This window comes from Suncus etruscus, chromosome 8 (genome assembly GCF_024139225.1).
Source record: "Suncus etruscus isolate mSunEtr1 chromosome 8, mSunEtr1.pri.cur, whole genome shotgun sequence".
Lineage (NCBI taxonomy): Eukaryota > Metazoa > Chordata > Mammalia > Eulipotyphla > Soricidae > Suncus > Suncus etruscus.
Window position 1 is genome coordinate 61,875,593 of NC_064855.1, and position 21,301 is coordinate 61,896,893.

General features: G+C 39.3%; 2 protein-coding genes across 2 annotated transcripts in view; both read right to left on the bottom strand.

Moving 5' to 3' along the window:
* EBPL (EBP like) overlaps positions 1-21,301 on the bottom strand; it is a 550,113-nt gene that overhangs the window by 105,935 nt on the left and 422,877 nt on the right. The window lies entirely within an intron of this gene.
* Positions 1-21,301, bottom strand: part of KPNA3 (karyopherin subunit alpha 3) — a 104,971-nt gene that overhangs the window by 48,498 nt on the left and 35,172 nt on the right. The window contains exons 3-7 of the mRNA XM_049778791.1: positions 8,467-8,556; positions 8,315-8,344; positions 8,176-8,228; positions 7,945-8,040; positions 861-946 (exon numbers count right to left, since the gene is read on the bottom strand). Of these exons, the coding sequence (XP_049634748.1) occupies positions 861-946; positions 7,945-8,040; positions 8,176-8,228; positions 8,315-8,344; positions 8,467-8,556 (355 nt within the window). The remainder of the gene's footprint in view (positions 1-860; positions 947-7,944; positions 8,041-8,175; positions 8,229-8,314; positions 8,345-8,466; positions 8,557-21,301) is intronic.

The window sequence follows — 21,301 nt, forward strand, 5'->3', positions numbered from 1 at the left end:
AGGCTTCGGGAACCATATAAGATTCCGGAAATTGAACCCAGGCCCAAACTGGTTGGTCATGTGCAAGGCAAATGCCCTACCGCTATGCTATCTCTTAAGTCCCTATATTTTATATTTCTTACTTTTGGGGGGCACACTTGTTTGTGTATAAACATATTATAATATTAAAATAAATTTTATTAAATAATAAAATGTTTTCCTCTATAGATGCTTATTATATTTCCTATAAATGAATTGTATTCTATATATACATATACGTTTTTTTAACTTTATTTATTGATTGGTTTTTGGGCCACACCCAGGGGCACTCCTGGCTCTGCACTCAGCAGAAATTGCCCCTGGCAGGCTGGGGGATCATATGGGATGCCAGGAATCGAACCGGGTCCTTCCCGAGTTGGCAGCATGCAAGGCAAATGCCCTACTGCTGTGCTATCTCTCCGGCCCCAAAAAGTGCATATACTCGATGTCTTTAATTAGCTGCAATATTCAGTATAATGTTTTTGCACCCTGAGCACAAGGAGTAAATTCTAAGCATGGAGGGTGTGACCGCCCAAAAAAAGGTTATTGTCAGAAAAAGTTTCTCTTCCCCAAAAGATACAAATCAAGTCTATTCTCCTTTTAATAACAATAATATAATAATAGCTCTGAAAAAGACATCAACCATCAAAAGTAACTTTTATGAGGCCAGTGATGTAGCTCAAGTGGTAATGCATTTACTTACCCAGGTGAGGCCTAGATTCCAATTCCCACAAACTAGATACAAAACCCAACCCATCCCAAGATAGTTGACCAGTTTTAAAAATTATACAAAATAAAATCTAGTTCTTAGGAAAAAAATCAAGGAAAGTTACTATACTTACTAGACTGTACAACAGCTTGAGTCTGTGCAGAAGTTCCAGATGCTATATTAGTTAATGCCCAAGCAGCTTCAAACTGTAATGAAGGACTAAAAAATAATAAAAAGTAACATCTTTTCAGACACGCAAGTAAATGTATAACTAAAAAATCCATATGATTATCTTTTATCTTCTTTATCTTGTTTTATTTTAATTTTTTGCTTTTGGAGCAAACCAGGACTTACCTTTTGGCTCTTACTCAGGAGTCATCCTGGAGGCACTTGGGGCAACATATGCAGTGCTGGGTCAGCCAGGTGCAAGGCAAGTTCTTTGCTGGCCATACTCTTCCCAGGCCTACAAACTCTCAGAACCAGTCACTAAATATCTGCTTTTTTATATTAACTGGTTGTTGCAATATTTAGTCAGTTCCTATTTTCCTTAACTTCTTCCTTTACCACAGACATTGCTAATTACTGTCATGTCCATGTCATTTCCTAATTAATTCTTACACTGATGAACGTGTTTTGATACACTGATAAGCACTGACAGCTCATGTCATTTTGTTAGCTGAGGCTTTATCTTACATTAGTCCTTTCTATAGACTAAATAAGATTTACAACATACTAAGAAAGATTCTATAGACGAAATATATACTACACAATGCACTTTTTCATACAATAAGCATTGCAAGGATATATAATTTTGCCCAAAGACATGATCATTATAATTTAGAATAGTGACAGAAGATCTAAGTAAATGTAAACTTGAACTAAATTAAAAAAAAAAATGAAGACAATGGCACAACTGCAAATATCAATGAAAAGTATCATTAAAAGCCATGTTGCTTTTAATGATAAGGAATAAATGAAGAGAACTCAGTTTTAAAATAAATAAATGGGTTGCCTAAGTATGCATGTTTGTGTGTGCGTCTGCGTGTGTGTGTGTGTGTGTGTGTGTGTGTGTGTACCTATTTATATCTGTTGGGGATGGAGGCAGAGAATACGACTCATTTTAGAATTTAGGAAACCAGACCTCCGTATGTGCCAGCGGCCTTTTGGCCTGGCCTAGGGTGGGGGGCCCGGACCTGGGTCACCCGAACCCCCTCTCCCCCTTTCCTCCGGATCTCCAGGTGGGTTTCTGGGAGGAGCTCATGGGGCACCCTGGGTTTTCCCCACTCCCAGGCCGGGTCTGGGGACCGGCCTAGGTTGGGCTTAAATCCCTGTCCTTCGGGCTTGGGAGGGTCTCTCTCCCTTCCTGGAGCTGGATTTTTAGCAGCACGGGCGGGCAGCTGGCAGACCTCCGTATGTGCCAGCGGCCTTTTGGCCTGGCCTAGGGTGGGGGGCCCGGACCTGGGTCACCCGAACCCCCTCTCCCCCTTTCCTCCGGATCTCCAGGTGGGTTTCTGGGAGGAGCTCATGGGGCACCCTGGGTTTTCCCCACTCCCAGGCCGGCTCTAGAGGGTGGATCAGGGGGTGTAGTTTGATCTGGGGGGAGGCAAATAATTTCTCAGCTATACTCAGGCTATCACTGGCAATTTCATACCAGTCTACATTTTGAAACCGCGCGGGGGCTAGCGCCCCCGCGCGATCATATGCTCCTCCCAACCATCAGTACCCCAGATTTACCCTTCTTAACTTCAGTAACACACAGCTTCAATCTCTGACCAAAGACATACAGTAGATCTTACAAATCCCAGAACTATTTAGAAGGACACAAATCGAACACATATTGAACACATATATCTTTTGAATATTTTATGGTTATTTTCTTTAACTGCTGTAACTCTCTATATATTCTTCTACCATGATGTTTCTATCCACTTTTCATCTTGTCTTTTCTTTGTAAGCTGTTCAGTAAGGATTGTGGTGGAACTGTCCCTCAGTTTGATGCCTATGATTGAACTATGTCATGGAAATTGCTGGTCTTGTTCCTATTGCCTCCAGATGCACCAATAACGCTTCGTGGCATTGATCCTTGTTTGCATAGACACATTAAAATGGGAAAACACTATACATACAGATTAGTTATTATCTAATAAATCTCATTACAATGTACCTTACACCCTGAATATTGATATAATGACCTGGCATAGGCCTCAGTTGAATGGGCATTCTCCATTCACGCTGGAACCAGGCAAGCTATCTACGAAACATCCAAGGTCTTTTATAGCAACAGTTGGAAGCAGTCCTCTACCAGGAAAGACACTACCGAGGGTGTGACATCGACCTCCTAATAAGACACTTCCGTTTACACTGAGAAGACGTGACAACAACAATGACCTGCGAGAAGACATGACAACAACGATGACCTGCTCTACAGGACATGGTTCTCTCTATTGCCCCTTAAGTGTGAGGTGAAACGAGAGGATGCTCTGCACCATCCTGACTGCAATATGGGATATGCAGACTCCAGGATCTTTAATACAGAAGAATGATACCAACAACAGAGACTATGTGAGGAATGGAGGTGTATTGCCACTACAGACTATGACTTGAATTGGACAAACTAGTTTGCCTGGAGCCTAGAGTCAGTCCTGTGCCAGGAAACTTCAGGGGTAGGGTCTCCATGTATTTAGACCATAATTTGTCTTTCCATGTCCCTTATGTTTTGGTGGGCCTATGCAAACAAATGCCACTTTAATATCGTTTTTTACTATGTTCTCTTGACTCCAATCCTTAAGAAAAACAACCCATTAAAACTTTTGAGGTTAACTTAAACTAGTAAGCATGTGCATGGAACTAGATAAATGTACTTTGCCCTCAATGTTTAAAGAGTTACATAAGTCTAATATCTTTAGATTATATGGTGTGCTGCTAAGAAACAATATGTACTACAACTGGGGATTTGAGGGACAAAGTAATTGTATTGTACATGGGTTCAGTTTTGTTTTTCTTAATGTTCTTTGGCTGAAAGTTCAAGGCTGGGATATCATCGATGGAACTACTGAGAATCCTGTTTATGGGTGATTGGGCTTCCACTGTAACTTTACCCTGTCCTCTTTCTTTGCATCTTTGTTGTCATAATTAAAATAATAAAAAAAATAATTAATAAAAAAAAAAAAAAAAGAATTTAGGAAACCAGAATTAATAGGTGTAAGTAAGATGTTTGCCTTGCACTTGGCCAAGCCCAGTTAGATCCTCAGCTTCCATGAATGCAGTCAAGATACCCCAAGCAAAAACCAAAAAGAAAAATCTATAGACACACATATAGAATATTACCAAAAACCAAAAAGAAAAATCCATAGACACACATACAGAATATTACCAAACGAAGAAAATGAAACTTGAAAATAAAAACTTGGAATTTATTGTTTATATACTATAGATGTATGTGTATATGTGTGTATATATGTATATACATAGCATTACTAAAATGTAGCGTATATTGAATAAAGTTGGAATGAACAGTAGGCAAGACAGAATTATAAAGGTTGGGGCCGGGAAGGTGGCGCTGGAGATAAGGTGTCTGCCTTGTAAGCGCTACCAAGGAACGGACCGCGGTTCGATCCCCCGGCGTCCCATATGGTCCCCCCAAGCCAGGGGCGATTTCTGAGCACATAGCCAGGAGTAACCCCTGAGCGTCAAACGGGTGTGGCCCAAAAACCAAAAAAAAAAAAAAAAAGAATTATAAAGGTTATAGGTACAGGGAGGTTTAAGAAAAAGTTGATGCAGATGAGTGGCTAAAGAAACTGTGGTACATATACACAATGGAATACTATGCAGCCATCAGGAGAGATGAAGTCATGAAATTTTCCTATACATCGATGTACATGGAATCTATTATGCTGAGTGAAGTAAGTCAGAGGGAGAAAGACGCAGAATGGTTTCACTCATCTATGGGCTTTAAGAAAAATGAAGGACATTTTTAACAGTATCTCAGAGACAAGAGAGATGAGGGCTGGTGGTGCAGCTCAGGACATGAAGCTCATCACATAGAGTGATGAGTGCAGTTGGAGAGATGACTACACCGAAAACTATCATAACAATGTGAATGAATGAGGGAAGTAGAAAGCCTGTCTCGAGTACAGGTGTAGGGAGGTGGGGAGGAGGGAGATCTGGGAAATTGGTGGTGGGAATGTTGCACCAGTGAAGGGGGGTGTTCTTTACATGACTGTAATCATACAACTATAATCATGTTTGTAATCATGGTGTTTAAATAAAGATAATTATAAAAAAAAAGAAAAGAAAAAGTTGATGTACATCAACTTAGCATAGCTGACTGAAAGGTTGTACATTCCTATACATAGAATTTGAAGGTAAGCAGGCCACTAGGGAGAATCAAAGATTAGGGAATTAGAAGAAATGAATATAAACCAAAGAAATAAAGTTATTTATTTAAAAAAGATAAGGGGCTGGAGCGATAGACAGCAGGTAGGGTGTTCGCCTTGCATGTAGCCGACCAAGATTAGATCTCCAGCATCCCATATGGTGGTTCTCCAAGTACCACCAGGAGTAATTCCTGAGTGCAGAGCAGGAGTAACACCCGCCCACACACACACACACAAAAATTAGATAAATTAAAGTATTTAAGAGCTTGCTATTCACAGAGGTAGAGAAAGCATTAAGGTTAAAAGATGAATACAGGACAATAGAACATCAAATATTTTGGCAAAAAGTAAACAAAAGGCTTGTTCTGAATTCAAGCCCATGTTCTCCCTTAAATGCATCTCTCTCGTTTGTCTCTCTAGCTTCTTTGCTTGCCTATTTCCACTCTGTAGAAGCCTATCCTTTCTCAAATACACATATTTCTCTCTTCTCTCCTCCCCATCTTCTCTCTCTCACTATAAAATAATAATGAGGCCCTTAAATAAGAAAACAGAAAGAAGGAGGGTGTTCTTTTTATGAATGAAACCCAAGTATAATCATGTTTGTAATCATGGTGCTTTATAAAGATATTATTAAAAAAACAGATATAAATCTTCTAAGATATGTGAAGAGAAAATGCATTAAAATTTATTACATAATACATTATGAACACTTAATGATTCATATTGTGTAAAATGTTTTATATGTACATTTCAATTCTTGTTCAATGACCAAAATTTTATAGATCATGTATCTGAAGCTCAAAGTCTCTTAGATTTTGGTCAATAGTTGAACACTGGATTTAAACCAAGGGTCTACTTGGCTCCAAAGTTTATGATATTTTATAACAAAAAATTATACGACAAACCCATAAATTCCAATTCATGAAGCACTTTTTATTTTGCTCTAGACTGTAGTTAAACAGGTCCGTAAATATTAGTATATTTTTAGTCTATGTGCTATGTTTCAGAGGTATACCTACACAAAGTAGTCTATGCTAAGGCCTAAAAGGGAAACAAAAGAAAAGCAAATCAAGAACAAAAAGGGGGCCGGCGGGATAGCACAATAGGTAGGGTGCTTACCTTGCACATGGCTGACTCGGGTTCAACCCCCAGCATCCCATATAGTCCCCTGAGCCTGCCAGGAGTGACTTCTTAGCAAAGAACCAGGATTAAACCGAGCGCTGCTGGGTGTGGCCCAAAAATTAAAAAAAAAATGTGAGGGGAGTGGGGAATTCCTAACGGTGGAGGCAGAATAGAATTGTAAAACAGCTGAAAAGTAACTTTTACTTATTTCTTTGCCATATAAAATATAGGTTTTTTTTTTTCTTTAACAAAAAAAATTGGGGGGGGAGGGCACACCCAGTGACAGGCGTTATTCCTGGCTCTGTGCTCAGAAATTGCTCCTGGCTTGGGGGACCATATGGGATGCTGGGGGTTTGAACTACAGTCCGTCCTAGGTTAGCTCGTGCAAGGCAGATGCCCTACTGCTTGTGCCACCACTCTGGCCCCTAATTTTCTTTTAAACACTTATTTAGGTTTTGGGGCCACAACCAGCGGTACTCAGGGGTTACTCCTGGCTTTGTGCTCAGAAATCACTTCTGTCAGGCTTGGGGGGACCATGTGGGATGCTGGGGGATAGAACCCAGGTCCATCCAGGTTAGTACGTGCAAGGCAAACGCCCTACCCACTTTGCTATTGTTCCAGCCCCAGTTTTTCCTTTTTAAAGAAAAAGTGCTAACAACTTTTGGAGGGACGGTTATAGCACACAATAGAAGCCAGAAACCTTGGTACAATAGTTTATATGCCATTTTTTTTAATCTAGCCAATAGAAAATCTCTTCACTAACCAGGTGCAGAAAACTCTAAAGTTCAGTCTAAATGCTCATAAACAAAGCCAGAATTTGTTTTGAATTAATTTGCAGTTCAAACTGATATTCCCCCTAGTTAATTCAAATGTGTACGGTTTAAGGTATTTTAAAACATTTTGTTTCTAAATATCAATAGAAATCGGTTATTTCTATTATTAAATGAGGCTAGTAACTCAAAATAGTACCTTTTCATTATTTATTCTGGGTATGTATAACCCACCCCTCACCTTTTTATTTTATTTTTTAATTGTGGGCACAACAGGTGATGCTCAGGGGTTACTCCTGGCTGAGTAGTCCACTCCTGAGTATAGTAGACTCAGGGATCATTCCTGATGGTACAAGGGAAACCATATAGGCTATTGAGGATCAAATGCAGGTCAGGCATGTGCAAGGTAAGCTCCCTACCTGCAGTTCTCTCTCTCCATTCACCGCCTATTCCCTTACTTTATAATAATAAAGCATAGTGTTCGATAACTAGTGTTATCCATGGCTGGAGTTCTCAAAGACTTTGCAGAAGCTCAGTGGATCAGATGAAATCTTTCCAGGGTAAGAAAGAGCTTCTGAGTTCTGGAAATCATTCATGTTGACTCAGTCATGAGGTTAATCTATATATAGACTCATAACCAAAGAGTGACTCAAAGACTATTTGGGTTGTTCTATAAAATGAAAACAAAAAAAAAAAACCACCAACTAACAAATAAAATCAATAAATAAGTAAGAATAGCAAATAGAAGCTAATTTTTTCCTAGCATCTTCTAAATCACAAACTTGATAAAATATAAAGTGAACCATTTTGCTGATCACACACAAAAAATTACTCTAAAATGCATATTTGAGAACTGGAACATGCACTATGTTTAACCATACTTATTGACTAAATAACAATCCTAGAATTTTAATTAACTGTAAATAGATAAAGAAATCAAAATACTTACTTATCATCCCTTTCTAGACATTTGACTAGAATTGGTAAAATTCCAGATTTTATTAGATCATCAATTGGTGGATTTCTGTCACTGGATAACAGCTTTCTATAAAAAGAAATACTAAAAATTAATTGCAATCATGTCTCAGCTATTAACAAATAGTAAATGGTAACTAAAATGTAAACTATAAGATATCCTAGGTATGACAAAATTGTCATTCTAGATGAAGAGGTATTTTACCTTGCAGCTTGCACAGCACTCAACTGGACCACTGGGTTATCACTTGTGGCATTCTGCAACAACAAATCAAATTTCAGAAATTAAAGAGAAAATCCATTTCAAAAAACTTCAAAATGAGGATATTCAATAAATAACATACCTGTAATATAGCTTCTAGTGTTACATTTTGCTTAAATAGAAAAAGAAATAGTTTAGAAAAGGTTATAAATTGGCCTTATATTAAAAATGAAATTCTCTGGTTATTAAATAAATTACTTTAAAAATGCACTTTTTAAAAACAAGGAAACTTACTGCTTTAAAATCAGCATCAACATCTGAGTCTTCCAAACTCTCCTCCTGGGGGACATTTCTTTTTTTCAGTAAGTGTTCATCTCTTTTGTTCTGAAAAGTAATCAGTGAATAGTTAAAAAACAATGAACTATCCTTTAGCTGAATCTCCTATAAAAGGATATGAATTAAATGTGCGTTCTTCATATTATGGCTTTGGTAACAGAAGTAACTAGAGTCCAGTTTCACATACAATCATGTACACACACACACACACACACAAATTTATTAAGTATCAACTGTTTGTATAGTACTTTACAACCTTTAGAAAGGATTTAAATTTGGTATGCATTATCTTTATAAAAGTCTAGCAAATACATTTCAAGTAGTAGGCTAACTTTGATCTATTCATTGCTCCTGGCTACACATAGGCTCATAAGCAAAGAGTGACTCAGACTATTAAGATTATTAAAAAACATGAATTGGAGGGGGAAAATAATCCTAACAAAATCGATATGTGAGATAAGTCAGAACAGTCAATAAATAGAAACTAAAATTTTCCTACCTTCTAAAATACAAATGAGACAATTTATAAAGACAAATTAATAGAAGAGTTAAATGTTCAAATGGTAAGATTTCAGTAGATTTCTCTTTCTCTCTCTCTCTCTTGAATTTTAGGCCACATTTGGCAGCTCTCAGGGGTTACTCCTGGCTCTGCACTGAGAAATCGCTCCTGGCAGACTTGGGGAACTATATGGGATGCTGGGGTTTCACACAGTCCCCTAAGCATTGCTGAGTACAGACTGGGAGCCCCTGGAAACGAGTGGGTGTAAACCACTGCCAAAGAAGATAATTCCCAGCACTGCAGAGCTGAGTAGCAGGGCAGCCTCAGTCCCTATGTACATATGTATAATATGAGCATATTTAAACAAATACAAAAAATTATTACACTATAATAAGATTATTATAAACTCGTTATCAGATCATCAATTTCCACTTACAGCATACTTTAATGCTACAAATGATTCTGTATTATCTTTTTTATTTTTGGTTTTTGGGCCACACCTGGTGATGCTCAGCAGTTATGCCTGGCATTGTGCTCAGAAATCGCTCCTAGCTTAGGGGACCATATGAGACACTGGGGATCGAACTGAGGTCTGTCCTGGGTCTGCTGCATGCAAGGCAAACTCCCTACCGCTGCGCTATTGATTTAGCCCCGATTCTTTATTATTATAAAATAAACACATCTCACAGATAATGGAATGTACAAACTGATATTTTATAGTCAAGTGGCTCCATACAAAATATTTATTAATTTAAAGTGGGGAAACTTGTTAGTTTCTTAACCAAATGGCAAATATCAACCAAAAAAAGGACAAATATATATTATGAATCTTGTGATCCAAAGCACTGAAAAAAACATTACTTCTGTGATGATACTGGTCAAAATACTATTACTACTGCTACTCTACTATTACAACAGCAATAATCTGAGAAAACAGAAAAAACCAAGTTTGCCATTCTAAGAAAAAAATAATTTGTACTCTTTAAAAAGATAAAGATTGAGGAACTATCGCGTTGAAGGAGAGTAAAGCAACTTGAGAACATAATATATTATATAATCCTGGACTAGATCTTGAATTTATTAAGGACTTTACTGAGAATAAACAGAAAAATGGATTAATCAGCAGAAATTTATCTATGTTAAATTTGGCAAATATAATGCCATTACATGGGAAAGTTTACAGAAGGTAATCATGCCTGCAATTTAAATGGCTTCTAATTAACACATATCTATATGTAATCTCTAATTTTACATATATATTAGGAAGGATAAGGTAAAAATAAGAAAATATGAATGATGAATGATGAAGGTAGGTAGACTGATGGTATATAGTGATTTTACTATTCTTGCAGTATGAATTTCAAAATAAAAAAATTCATGCACTGTACTTGTTATCTGTAATAATTTTAAAATATTTAAAACACATAATTTTAAAACTGCAGGGCCAGAGTTGTAGCCTAGTGGTAGGGTGTTTGCCTTGCATGCGGATGACACAGGACGGACACGGGTTCTATCCCTGGATATTATATGGTCCCCCAAGCCAGGGGCAATTTCTGAGCGCAGAGCCAGGAATAAGCCCTGAGCACCACGAGGTGTGGCCCCAAAAAACAAAACCAAAAAAACCCTCTGTAATATGAAATAACCAAAAATAATTATTAAATCCAATCAAATTACAATACAACAAAAATTCCTTTACACACAAATATCCAATTCCTGAACCCACTTCTGGCCATCAGAGCTGGCACCCAGGGAAGGCCTGGAGTCCAGGGGAGAAAGAGGATGGCTGGGGACCTGCCAAGCCTCCCAGCATTCCCAAGGCTAGAGAGAAGGCCTCTGGCACGGGGTTCAGGTGGACTTTAGGGGTCCTCAGGCTTCCCCCTCCCTCCGTACTCCAGGGGGGAGGTGCATGGGGAGGAGGAAGGCAGATATCTGGTTTCCGGTTTCCCCTTTGATTCTGGAGGCCAGCTCTTGCCAGGTATGGGGTTTGGGGAGGCACCATGCCGGAAGCCTTCTCTCTAGCCTGGGGAGTGCTTGGAGGCTTGGCAGGCCCCCAGCCATCCCCCTTTCTCCCCTGGACTCCAGGCCTTCCCTGGGTGCCGGTCCAGGTGGACTCTATAGGGGTCATCAGGCTTTCCCGCTACCTCTCTCTACACTAATGGGAATGTGCTTTGGAAGGAGGGCGGGCCATTGCAGCACTGGTTTATGTTGAGACAGTCACTGGAAATTTTTGCTCCTTGGTCTCCATTTCAAAAACCATGCGGGGGCTAGTGTCCCCACACATACAATATATATTGATAGTATTATATGCATATAATTTATATATGCATAATATCCATCTTGTATTGTGACCCTGTTACTGCCCTACAAAGCTCATTTCTAATCTTTTACTGCCTCAGTCCCAACCATTATTCCCCCATTTACCCATGTAGGTGCAGCGCTTGACATGAAGCTCACCACATAGAGTGATGAGTACAGTTAGAGAAATAACTACACTGAAAACTATCGTAACAATGTGAATGAATGAGGGAAATAGAAAGCCTGTCTCGTGTACTGGTGTGGGTGGGGTGGGGAGGAGGGAGATCTGAGCAACTGGTGGTGGGAATGTTGCACTGGTGAAGGGGGTGTTCTTTACATGACTGTAATCATACAACTACAATCATATTTGTAATCAAGGTGTTTTAAATAAAGATAATTAAAAAAAACCAAATATCCAATTCCAGCAGAATCCTAAACAATGCTATCTCTTTTGGGCAGACACCGTTTCTGTAATAAAATTTCTTTCTATTCCTGATTTTTCTCATACCTTTTTCTTTTACCTTTTTTTTAACCATAAGTGAGTGCTTGATTTTTTATCAAATTTTGTGCTTCTTCCACATTTATAGAAATAAACTGTAATTTTAACATTTCATTTGTAAATGTGGTAAAGCGATTTGTCTGTTAAAATCTTAAGATTAAAATCTTAAAATCTTACAAGGTTAAACTTGAAAACTTGCCAAGTCCTGGAATAAACCCTTACTGGAATTTAAATATATATTTATATTCATTAATGGGTTTACATTACTAATATTCTGTTTAGGATTTTTCTAACCTATGCTCATAAGTGAAATTAATTTGCTAGCTTATCTCTGTAAGCATTTTTCATACTATCTTGCCCAGTTCTTGGAATGATGGTTTTGTAGCCTCAGTAAATGAATCATGAAGTATGATCAGCTTCACTTTCTCTGAAATTATTTAACAAGGCTGAAATGATCTGTTCCTTGAACGTTTTGTCTGATCATATGACTTCTTTAATTATCATTATTATTATTATTATTATTTTGTTTTTTGTTTTTGGGTCACACTTGGCAGCTCTCAGGGTTACTCCTGGCTCTGTGCTCAGAAATTGCTCCTGGCAGGCTCAGTGGACCATAGGGGATGCCAGGATTCGGACCACCGACCTTCTGCATGGAAGCCAAACACCTTACCTCCATGCTATCTCTCTGGCCCCTTCTTTAATTATTTTTAATTTGCTTTATGTTTTCCATTTCTTCATGAGTCTTCTCAATGAATTTTTACTTATTTCTACTATGTAATTGACAGCTTCTACATTTTCGAATTTACTGGCATAAAACTGCTCATCTTCAAATTGTACAAACTGTTTGCCAAAACAAAACAAAACATACTTTTCCTTCTTGTATCTCTTGGATAGTTTAAAACAAAGTCTAGGTGTGGTTATGTGATTTGATTTGGTAATGGCATATTAATCAAGTGGACATAATAAAGTGCTTACACATCCAAGCATGTCCTCTCTTGTATGCTGGCAATATTAAAGCAAACAAATGAATTTTGAGCAAGGCTTGTTGTCAGCTGAGGTTAGGTGAGGACAACCAAGGACCCATGCAATAGCAATAAATTCAAGAATTTAGGGACAGAGTGCCTGTCATGCAGGTAGAAAGTCTTACATTCAAATGCTGGCACTGTCCCATATGTCAAGTACAATTCTGGTGGTGCCACTACTTGTGGCTTTGGCAATATCCACAAAGTGTGCCACACCTTGGGTCATCACAACCATAAGAAAGGGCGAAAAGCAATTAACTTTAAAAAATAAAATAACTGGGGCAGGAGAGATAGCATGGAGGTAAGGCGTTTGCCTTTCATGCAGAAGGTCATTGGCTCAAATCCCGGCATCCCATATGGTCTCCTGAGCCTACCAGGAGCGATTTCTGAGCCTGGAGCCAGGAGTTACACCTGAACACTGTCGGGTATGACCCAAAAACCAAAAAAAAAAAAAAAAAAAGGAACCTTAAATGAGATCATTTTTGATCAGTCACCAACTAAGCCATCAACTGACCAGAAGAGCCCAGGAAATATCAGCTGAACTGGTCCAGACCAGAAGAACCACTCTACCAACTCACAGAATTACCAGCTAAATTAAATGACTATTATTTTAGAAGACTGAGTTTGGGAGAGATTTAGATTCCAACTAAAACTGACAAACCAATAATTTTAAACTTACACTTTTATATCAAGCGGCATGTCTCTTAAATGTCTATTGCAGTTTGGTCCCTAGTGCCAAGTAGGGTCCCCTGAGAATCACCAGGATTCATTCCTGAGTACAGGAATCACCCATCCTGTTAAAGAAGAGGCAGTCCAAATTTTGGCACTGCCAGGCCAGCAACTTCAGTCCTTAGTACTGAACTGCCATCCTAGTGGTCCCAAAATCACTGGGAGGTCTCAAAGCAAATCCACCCACTCCCCAAAAAGTAGCTTGTGAGTAAAGTCTTAAGGGGAAAGGGTCACAAATAGACCTTCCTCGCCAACACCAACATTTCTGAAATGACATGACTGCTAGGTAGTATGGCTATTCATCCTATAGTATTTAACTATTCCAAAACCTTACTCTTGGTTTTTTGGGCCACACTTGGTGATGCTCAGAAATCGCTCCTGGCTTGGGGATGCCAGGGATTGAACCCAGGTCTGTCATGGGTCAGCTGTGTACAAGTCAAATGCCCTACTGCTGTGCTATTGTCTTGGCCCCCATTGACTTTGTTTTTGTTTTTGATCATCAAACAAGGAAGCACTCAGGGATTACTCCTGCCTCTGTGCTCAGAAATCACTCTTGTCAGGCTCAGGGGACCATATCTGATGCCAGAATTCAAACCACCATCCATCCGTCCTAGGTCTGCTGTGTGCAAGGTAAACACCCTACCACAATGCTATCTTTCTGGCCCTTATCATTGACTTTTCGTATTATTAAAACCTTTTAAGGATTTAGCTTCAGACCACTACATGTAACTGTTAAGACTCTGCACCAAAATCTGATAAGTCATTCTGCTATTAAAAAGCCTTAGGGCTGTTAAAATTATATAGGAATAGAGTTGATTGCCTTGCATGCAGCTGACTAGAGTTCAATCCCAGAATATGAGTAATGCAAGGAGAAGCAAAACCCAAGAGTAGCCTTGATCTCTTTTGAGTGTGGCAAAACCCTCCCTTCAAAATAAATAAAAAAGTGGGCCAGAGAGATAGCACAGTGGTAGGGCGTTTGCCTTGCAAGCAGCCAACCCAGGACCGACCATGGTTTGAATCCCGGCATCCCATATGATCCTCTGAGCCTGCCAGGGGCAATTTCTGAGCACAGAGCCAGGAGTAACCCCTGAGTGTTGCCAGGTATGACCCAAAAACAAAAACAAAATAAATAAAAAGTCTAACTTGTTTTATTTGAATTTTCTTTTCTTTTTTTCTTTTTTGATTTTTGGGCCATACCCGGCAGTGCTCAGGGGTTACTCCTGGCTATCTGCTCAGAAATAGCTCCTGGCAGGCACGGGGGAATCATATGGGATGCCAGGATTCGAACCAACCACCTTAGGTCCTGGATCAGCTGCTTGCAAGGCAAAAGCCACTGTACTATCTCTCCAGCCCCTATTTGACTTCTTTTCAATTAGGGAAGAGAGTTGAACCATACCCAAGAATTAGTGCTAGCTTGCTTGAGGGGGCCATTCCCAGTGGTACTAGGGAGACCACGCAGTGCCAGGAATCAAAACTACATCCAAGGTAAACACCTTACTCTGTACTATTTTCTCCTGGACATTATTTTAAAATACTCATTTTTTTTTCAGTTTTTGTGTTTTGTTATTAAAAATTATTTTATATTTTCTTTAGATAAATGGTTCTATTCCTGGCATCACTAAGGATTCCTTCTCCAAATACCACCTAGAATGGTCCCTGAGTACTAAGCAAAGAGTAGTACTGCTTAGTACTCAGGAGTGACAGCAAAGTGGGTAGGGCATTTGCCTTGCATATGCCTGACCCTTGTTGGATCCTGGCATTCCATAATGGTCTCCTGAGCCTGCCAGAAGTGATTTCTGAGCACAGTCAAGAATAACCCGAGTGCCACTGGGTGTAGTTTCAAAACCAAAAGGAAAAAATAAATTAACCTTTTGGGACTGAGAGATAGCAAAGTGGTCGACCCATATTAGATCCTTGCATCTCAGTTGGTCTCCCAAGCCTGACAGAAATGATTTCTGAGTGCAGAACCAGGAGTAACCCTGAACACCACTGGGTGTGGTCCCAAAACAGAAACAAAACCAAAAAAAAAAAAATAGTAGTCCCTAAGCAGACAACCAGACAATCCAGATAATCCTCCCCTCTGTAAAGGGGAGAAATTATTTCTTGAAGTGTTTCCTGCCCCTTAATAGAATTACATCAAAATCAAGTTCTGACTGAAGTTTAGGTTTTGTTTTAAGAAGGGTTAAATTTCTGCTGCTTTCTCAGAGAATTCTGAAATGTGAAATAAGGAATTGCTTAAGATTTCTTTAGTTAACTTCACTTTCAGTCTTTCTATTTTAGGAACTATCAGCAATAACTGGAAAAAAACTAATGTTCTCTGGAGGGGGAAAATGTGATAGATCACTATGGCAGTACTGTGTGTTTCTGGTGTGCAAACAAATCATCAGGCTGTAGGAACCTCAGGTATGACTGCGGGCACTTTCTATTTATTCCCTCAAAGTACATACCCAAGGAAAAATCAAGTGACTTTTTTGTTTTTAATGAGAAGGGGGTGGTACGTCATATAATATGGGAACCTCTGTGTTAAGGTAACCAAAAAAAGAAATGTACTCCGATGATCATACATGCTCTGCATGTACAAGACCCAAAGTTCAATCTCTTGTGCCAAAATATAAGCAAACAAAAATCACAACTATAGAAGAACAATATAATATTAATGTAAGTGGTCAGCTTAGACTTATAAGCATACCAGAAGGACAAAAAGTTTAAACAAGAGAATTCTCAGGAGGAATTCAAGAGTTTTACTTTATTATTTTTGTTTGTTTTTTTGGTCACACCCAGCAGTGTTCAGGGGTTACTCCTGCCTCTGCGCTCAGAAATCGATCCTGGCAGGTTCAGGGCACCTTATGGGATGCCGGGAATCGACGGGGTCCCTCCTGGGTTGGCCACATGTAAGGCAAATGCCCCACTGTTGTACTATTGCTCTGGCCCCAAGATTCTTACTTTATATTTCAAATAAGAAAAGTTAAAGGAAAGTAAAGGTTCACATTTGGGGATAGTTAATATAATACTGAAAGAAATAAACACTTCCAGTGATTATATTTTGAATATAAATCAAAGAAAAAAGGGTATACACTATTCTATTTCTATGAAGTTAAGCATATGTAATAATCTATAGTGTAATGTTAGACATCAGGACAATGGTTATTTGAGGGGAAAAGTAGGAAGTGGAAGGGGCCTTAGGTTAAAAATAATTTCCCTTGCTCTCCTCTTTTTTTGTTTTATGATTCTTACCTGACCAAGTTTATACATTTTTCCTGATGGTACTGAGATAACATATATGGTGTCAATAATGAAGTTGGGTCAGCAACAAGGCAAGTGTCATATTTGCCTCACTTGGCCCTTTAATTTTTTTTTTAAAAATATGAACCTTACCAGAGGCAAGTGGTGTAGGGAGACTTGACCACAAGGCCTTGGAGCTAAGAAGGTGCTCTATCTAACACTAAAACCATATCCTGGGCTCTCGTGTTTTCTATCTTGATGTATGATGTTACCCAGATGCACTGACTTTGTGAAAACTCATCAGATTATACACTGAAAACTTTTTGTATGTATATTAAACAGGAAAAAACAATAAGTTCAAAATGTTAAAATTGGCAAGGTACTCACCTTAATTTAATGAAATCTTAACTTAATTAAGACCAGTTCATTTTTCTATTCCAAATGACCCAAGAATCTAAAAAAACTTGAAAATGATTGTGAATCGATACTGTTAATACAACCATATCCATGAAATTTAGAAATGGAAATTACTCTGAACCTATAAATTTAATTGAAAGATAAAAAGGAAGGCGTAGGATTCTAGAAGGATTCCAGAATCTATATATCTATATCTAAATACGAAGAGATAGCACAGCGGCAGGACGTTTGCCTTGCACACGGGTGACACAGGACAGACCTGGGTTTGATTCCCGGCTTCCCATATGGCCTGTGGAGCTTGCCAGGAGCAAAATTTCTGAGTGCAGAGCCAGAAGTAACCCCTGATTGTCACCGGGTGTGCCTCCCCTCCCCCACAAAAAAAAACCAAATAAAAAAACAATGACTATATTATTGGTTCTGGGCAAAAATTTGTAACACAAAGTGGCTATTAAACAATACCTTTTTTTTTTTTTTTTGCTTTTGGGCCACACCTGGTGATGCAAGCTTGGGTTACTCCTGGCCATGCGCTCAGAAATTGCTCCTGGCTTGGGGGACCATGTGGGATGCTGGAGGATCAAACCACGGTCCGTCCTAGGTTAGCGTGTGCAAAGAAGATACCCTACTGCTTGCACCACTGTTCCGGCCCCTAAATGAATACTTTTTAAAGTAATTAAATACCCATGTCTGTTCAGTTCCATTAACTCACAAAAATAGTGTGAACTTTCAGAATCTTCCTTCTCGGGCCCCGAGAGATAGCACAGTGGTGTTTGCCTTGCAAGCAGCCGATCCAGGACCAAAGGTGGTTGGTTCGAATCCCGGTGTCCCATATGGTCCCCCGTGCCTGCCAGGAGCTATTCCTGAGCAGACAGCCAGGTATAACCCCTGAGCACCACTGGGTGTGGCCCCAAAACAAACAAAAACAAAAACAAAACAAAAGATTTTCCTTCTCACTCAACATGCCAGGACTTCTGGTGTCTTCTACTGGTATGTTGGGGGCTCTGGGCAGGACAGCTAGCCATAGGCCCCCTGGGCTGACCACTTAGTCCAGGGGACTGAGATTCCCCCCACGCCAGACTGGTCTTCAGGGCCATGCCTGGTAAATTGGGCCCTGGGGGGTGGGTGGGGGAGAGAAATTCCTCCCCTATGTATACTGGACCCCCATTCAGAAGTTTTTTCTTACTAGTATTCATTTTCAAAAGCACCTGGGCGACATATATACCTTTTAACAACACCCAAAAATATTCTTAATTCTCGACTGTTTCTAGGAAAAAAAATGGAATTTCCTAGATTTGGAGGATAATATTCAAATAGGTCTCTAAAATCAGTGTATATGTAGACGTGACTTCCTATATAGTGGTCCTCTTTGACTGCCAAGCCTAATCCATAAACAATTCATCTATACAATGTATATAGCCCCTCTGATACATTTCACCTCCCCCACACCAGAGTCCCTTCTACTCCCTCATCTCCCAATACAGATTCGTTATCTTCCCCTCAATTAACACTCTTTATTCAGTTCTTTGTTAGGCACCAAGATCGACCTCCTGCCCCAACAGATTCTGCCCTTTCGCACACCCCTCCTACAAAGCTCATTATTACTCCTTAACTCTCTCACCTCAACCATCAGTACCCCACATTTACCCTTTTTAACTTCAGTGCTACACAGTCCTAATCACAGACCAAAGTCGCGCGTTGGATTTAACAACCACCAACTATTTCAAAAGACATAAAATGGACACATATGTCTTTTGAATATTTTAGGTGTATTTTCTTTAACAGCTATAACTCTTTCTAAATATTTTTTTACCGTAAAGATTCTACCCACTTTTTATCTTGTCTTCTCTTTGTGAGCTGTTCAATAAGAAATTTTGGTAGAAGAGTCCCTCAGTTTATTGCTTATGACTGAACCATGTCATGGGGATTGTTGGACTTGTTCTTATGGCCCCCATATGCGCTGATAACGCCACTTGGCATTGTTCCTTATTTGCATAGGCACATTAAAATGACTGTGTGAAAAATAAAAGTGTACTGGCACTACAGACAATGACCTGGATTGGGCAAACTAGTTTGCCTGGAGCCTAGAGTTGGTCTTATGCCAGGAAACTTCAGGGGTAGGGTCTCCTTGTATTTAGGCCAAGGCTTTTCCTTTCCATGTCCCTCATATTTGGTGGGCCTATGCAAACAATAATTGCCACTCTAACACCGTTTTTAATGTGCTCCTTTGACTCTAATTCTTAAGAAAAACAACCCACTTAAACTTTTGAGGTTAACTTAAACTAATACGCATGTGCATGGAAATGTAAAAAAGTACTCTGCCTTCAATGTGTAAGGAGTTACATAAGTTTTATGGCTTTAGATTGCTTTGTGTGCTGCTAAGAAATAATTATGTACTACAATCTGGGGGCTTGAGGGACAAAGTAATTGTACATGGGTTCTGTTTTATTTTTCTTAATGTTCTTTGGCTGAAAGTTCAAAGTTAAGATATCAGCAATGGGACTACTGAGAATTCTGTTTATGGGTGATTGTCCTTCCACTGTAATTTACCTTGTCCTCTTTCTTTGTATCTTTGTTCTCATAATTAAAAATTAAAAAAAAATCAATTAAAAAATCTCCCTTCTATTTAAAACTGAAGTTTCTAAATGGCAGTAGAGGGGCTATAGCGGTAGGGCCTTTGCCTTGCACACATCTGACACAGGACGAACCCAGGTTTGACTCCTGGCATCCTATATGCTGGAAATAGCCTGCCAGAAGTGATTTCTGAGCACAGAGCCACTAGGTGTGACCCAACCCTCCCCACCCCCCCGAAAATGGCAGTAGAAAATAGGAATTTTAGGAGCAAATTAGATCAAGACAAGAATCTAATCTAAAACAAATGAAATATTTGGAGGTATTTTAATTTTTAAGTGTTAAGTTTACTTTTATAAAGATACATATAGAAAGAAAACCATTTTAACTGGCTAAAATAGGGGTCTCAAACTCAATTTACCTGGGGGCTGCAGGAGGCAAATTCAGGGTGATCCTTGAGTGCAAAATCAGTAGTAAACCTTAAACATTGGGGGTGTGTGACCCAAACAACTAAAACAAAACAAAACAAAAGATTCCTCTAGGGCAGGGCCACAAAATGTATGGAGGGCCGTGAGTTTGAAACCCCTGGGCTAAAACATTTTCTTCAGTGGTTTTTCTTGTTAGTTTATATTGTTTGGAGCCACACTGGACAGTGCTCAAGGATTATTCCTAGCTCTGACCTTAAGGATCATTCCAGGTGGAGCCTGAACAGCCATAAGTGGTGCCGGTAATTTAACCCAGATTGACAACATTCAAAGCAAGCAATGTGGGCCCGGAGAGATAGCACAGCGGCATTTGCAAGCAGCCGATCCAGGACCAAAGGTGGTTGGTTCGAATCCTGTTGTCCCATATGGTCCCCCGTGCCTACCAGGAGCTATTTCTGAGCAGACAGTCAGGAGTAACCCCTGAGCACCGCCAGTGTGGCCCAAAAACCAACCCCCCCCCCAAAAAAAAAGCAAGCAACGTATGTGCTATAGAATTTCTTCAACCTGCAAAAACCTTTTCTTTAAAATGCCTACAGGAAAACTCAATCTAGTGAAAGTAAATTTAAAATTATTCTAAAACAAAGAAACCAATGTGATGTATTTTAAATAGCAGCAACAATTGTTGTTCATAAAGGTATAAGGTTATTCTTTGTTTTCCCCCTAAGTTTCCTTAAAAAATATGTAAAACTTTCCCATGAAAAAGTAGATAAAATCTTTAGAGCGCATAGTCCATAGGAAGAATATATTTAGAAAAAAGAACAACTGGGGCCGGAGAGATAGCATGGAGATAAGGCGTTTGCCTTTCATGCAAAAGGTCATCGGTTCGAATCCCGGCGTCCCATATGGTCCCCCGTGCCTGCCGGGAGCAATTTCTGAGCATGGAGCCAGGAGTGGCCCCTGAGCACTGCCGGGTGTGACCAAAAAACCACACAAAAAAAAAAAAAAAAAGAAAAAAGAACAACTTTATCAGATATGAGAATTTCATGTAACTGAATTACAGTAATTCAATATACTGTAAGTATATATCATTATAAACTATTTAATTACATGTTTTATGCTA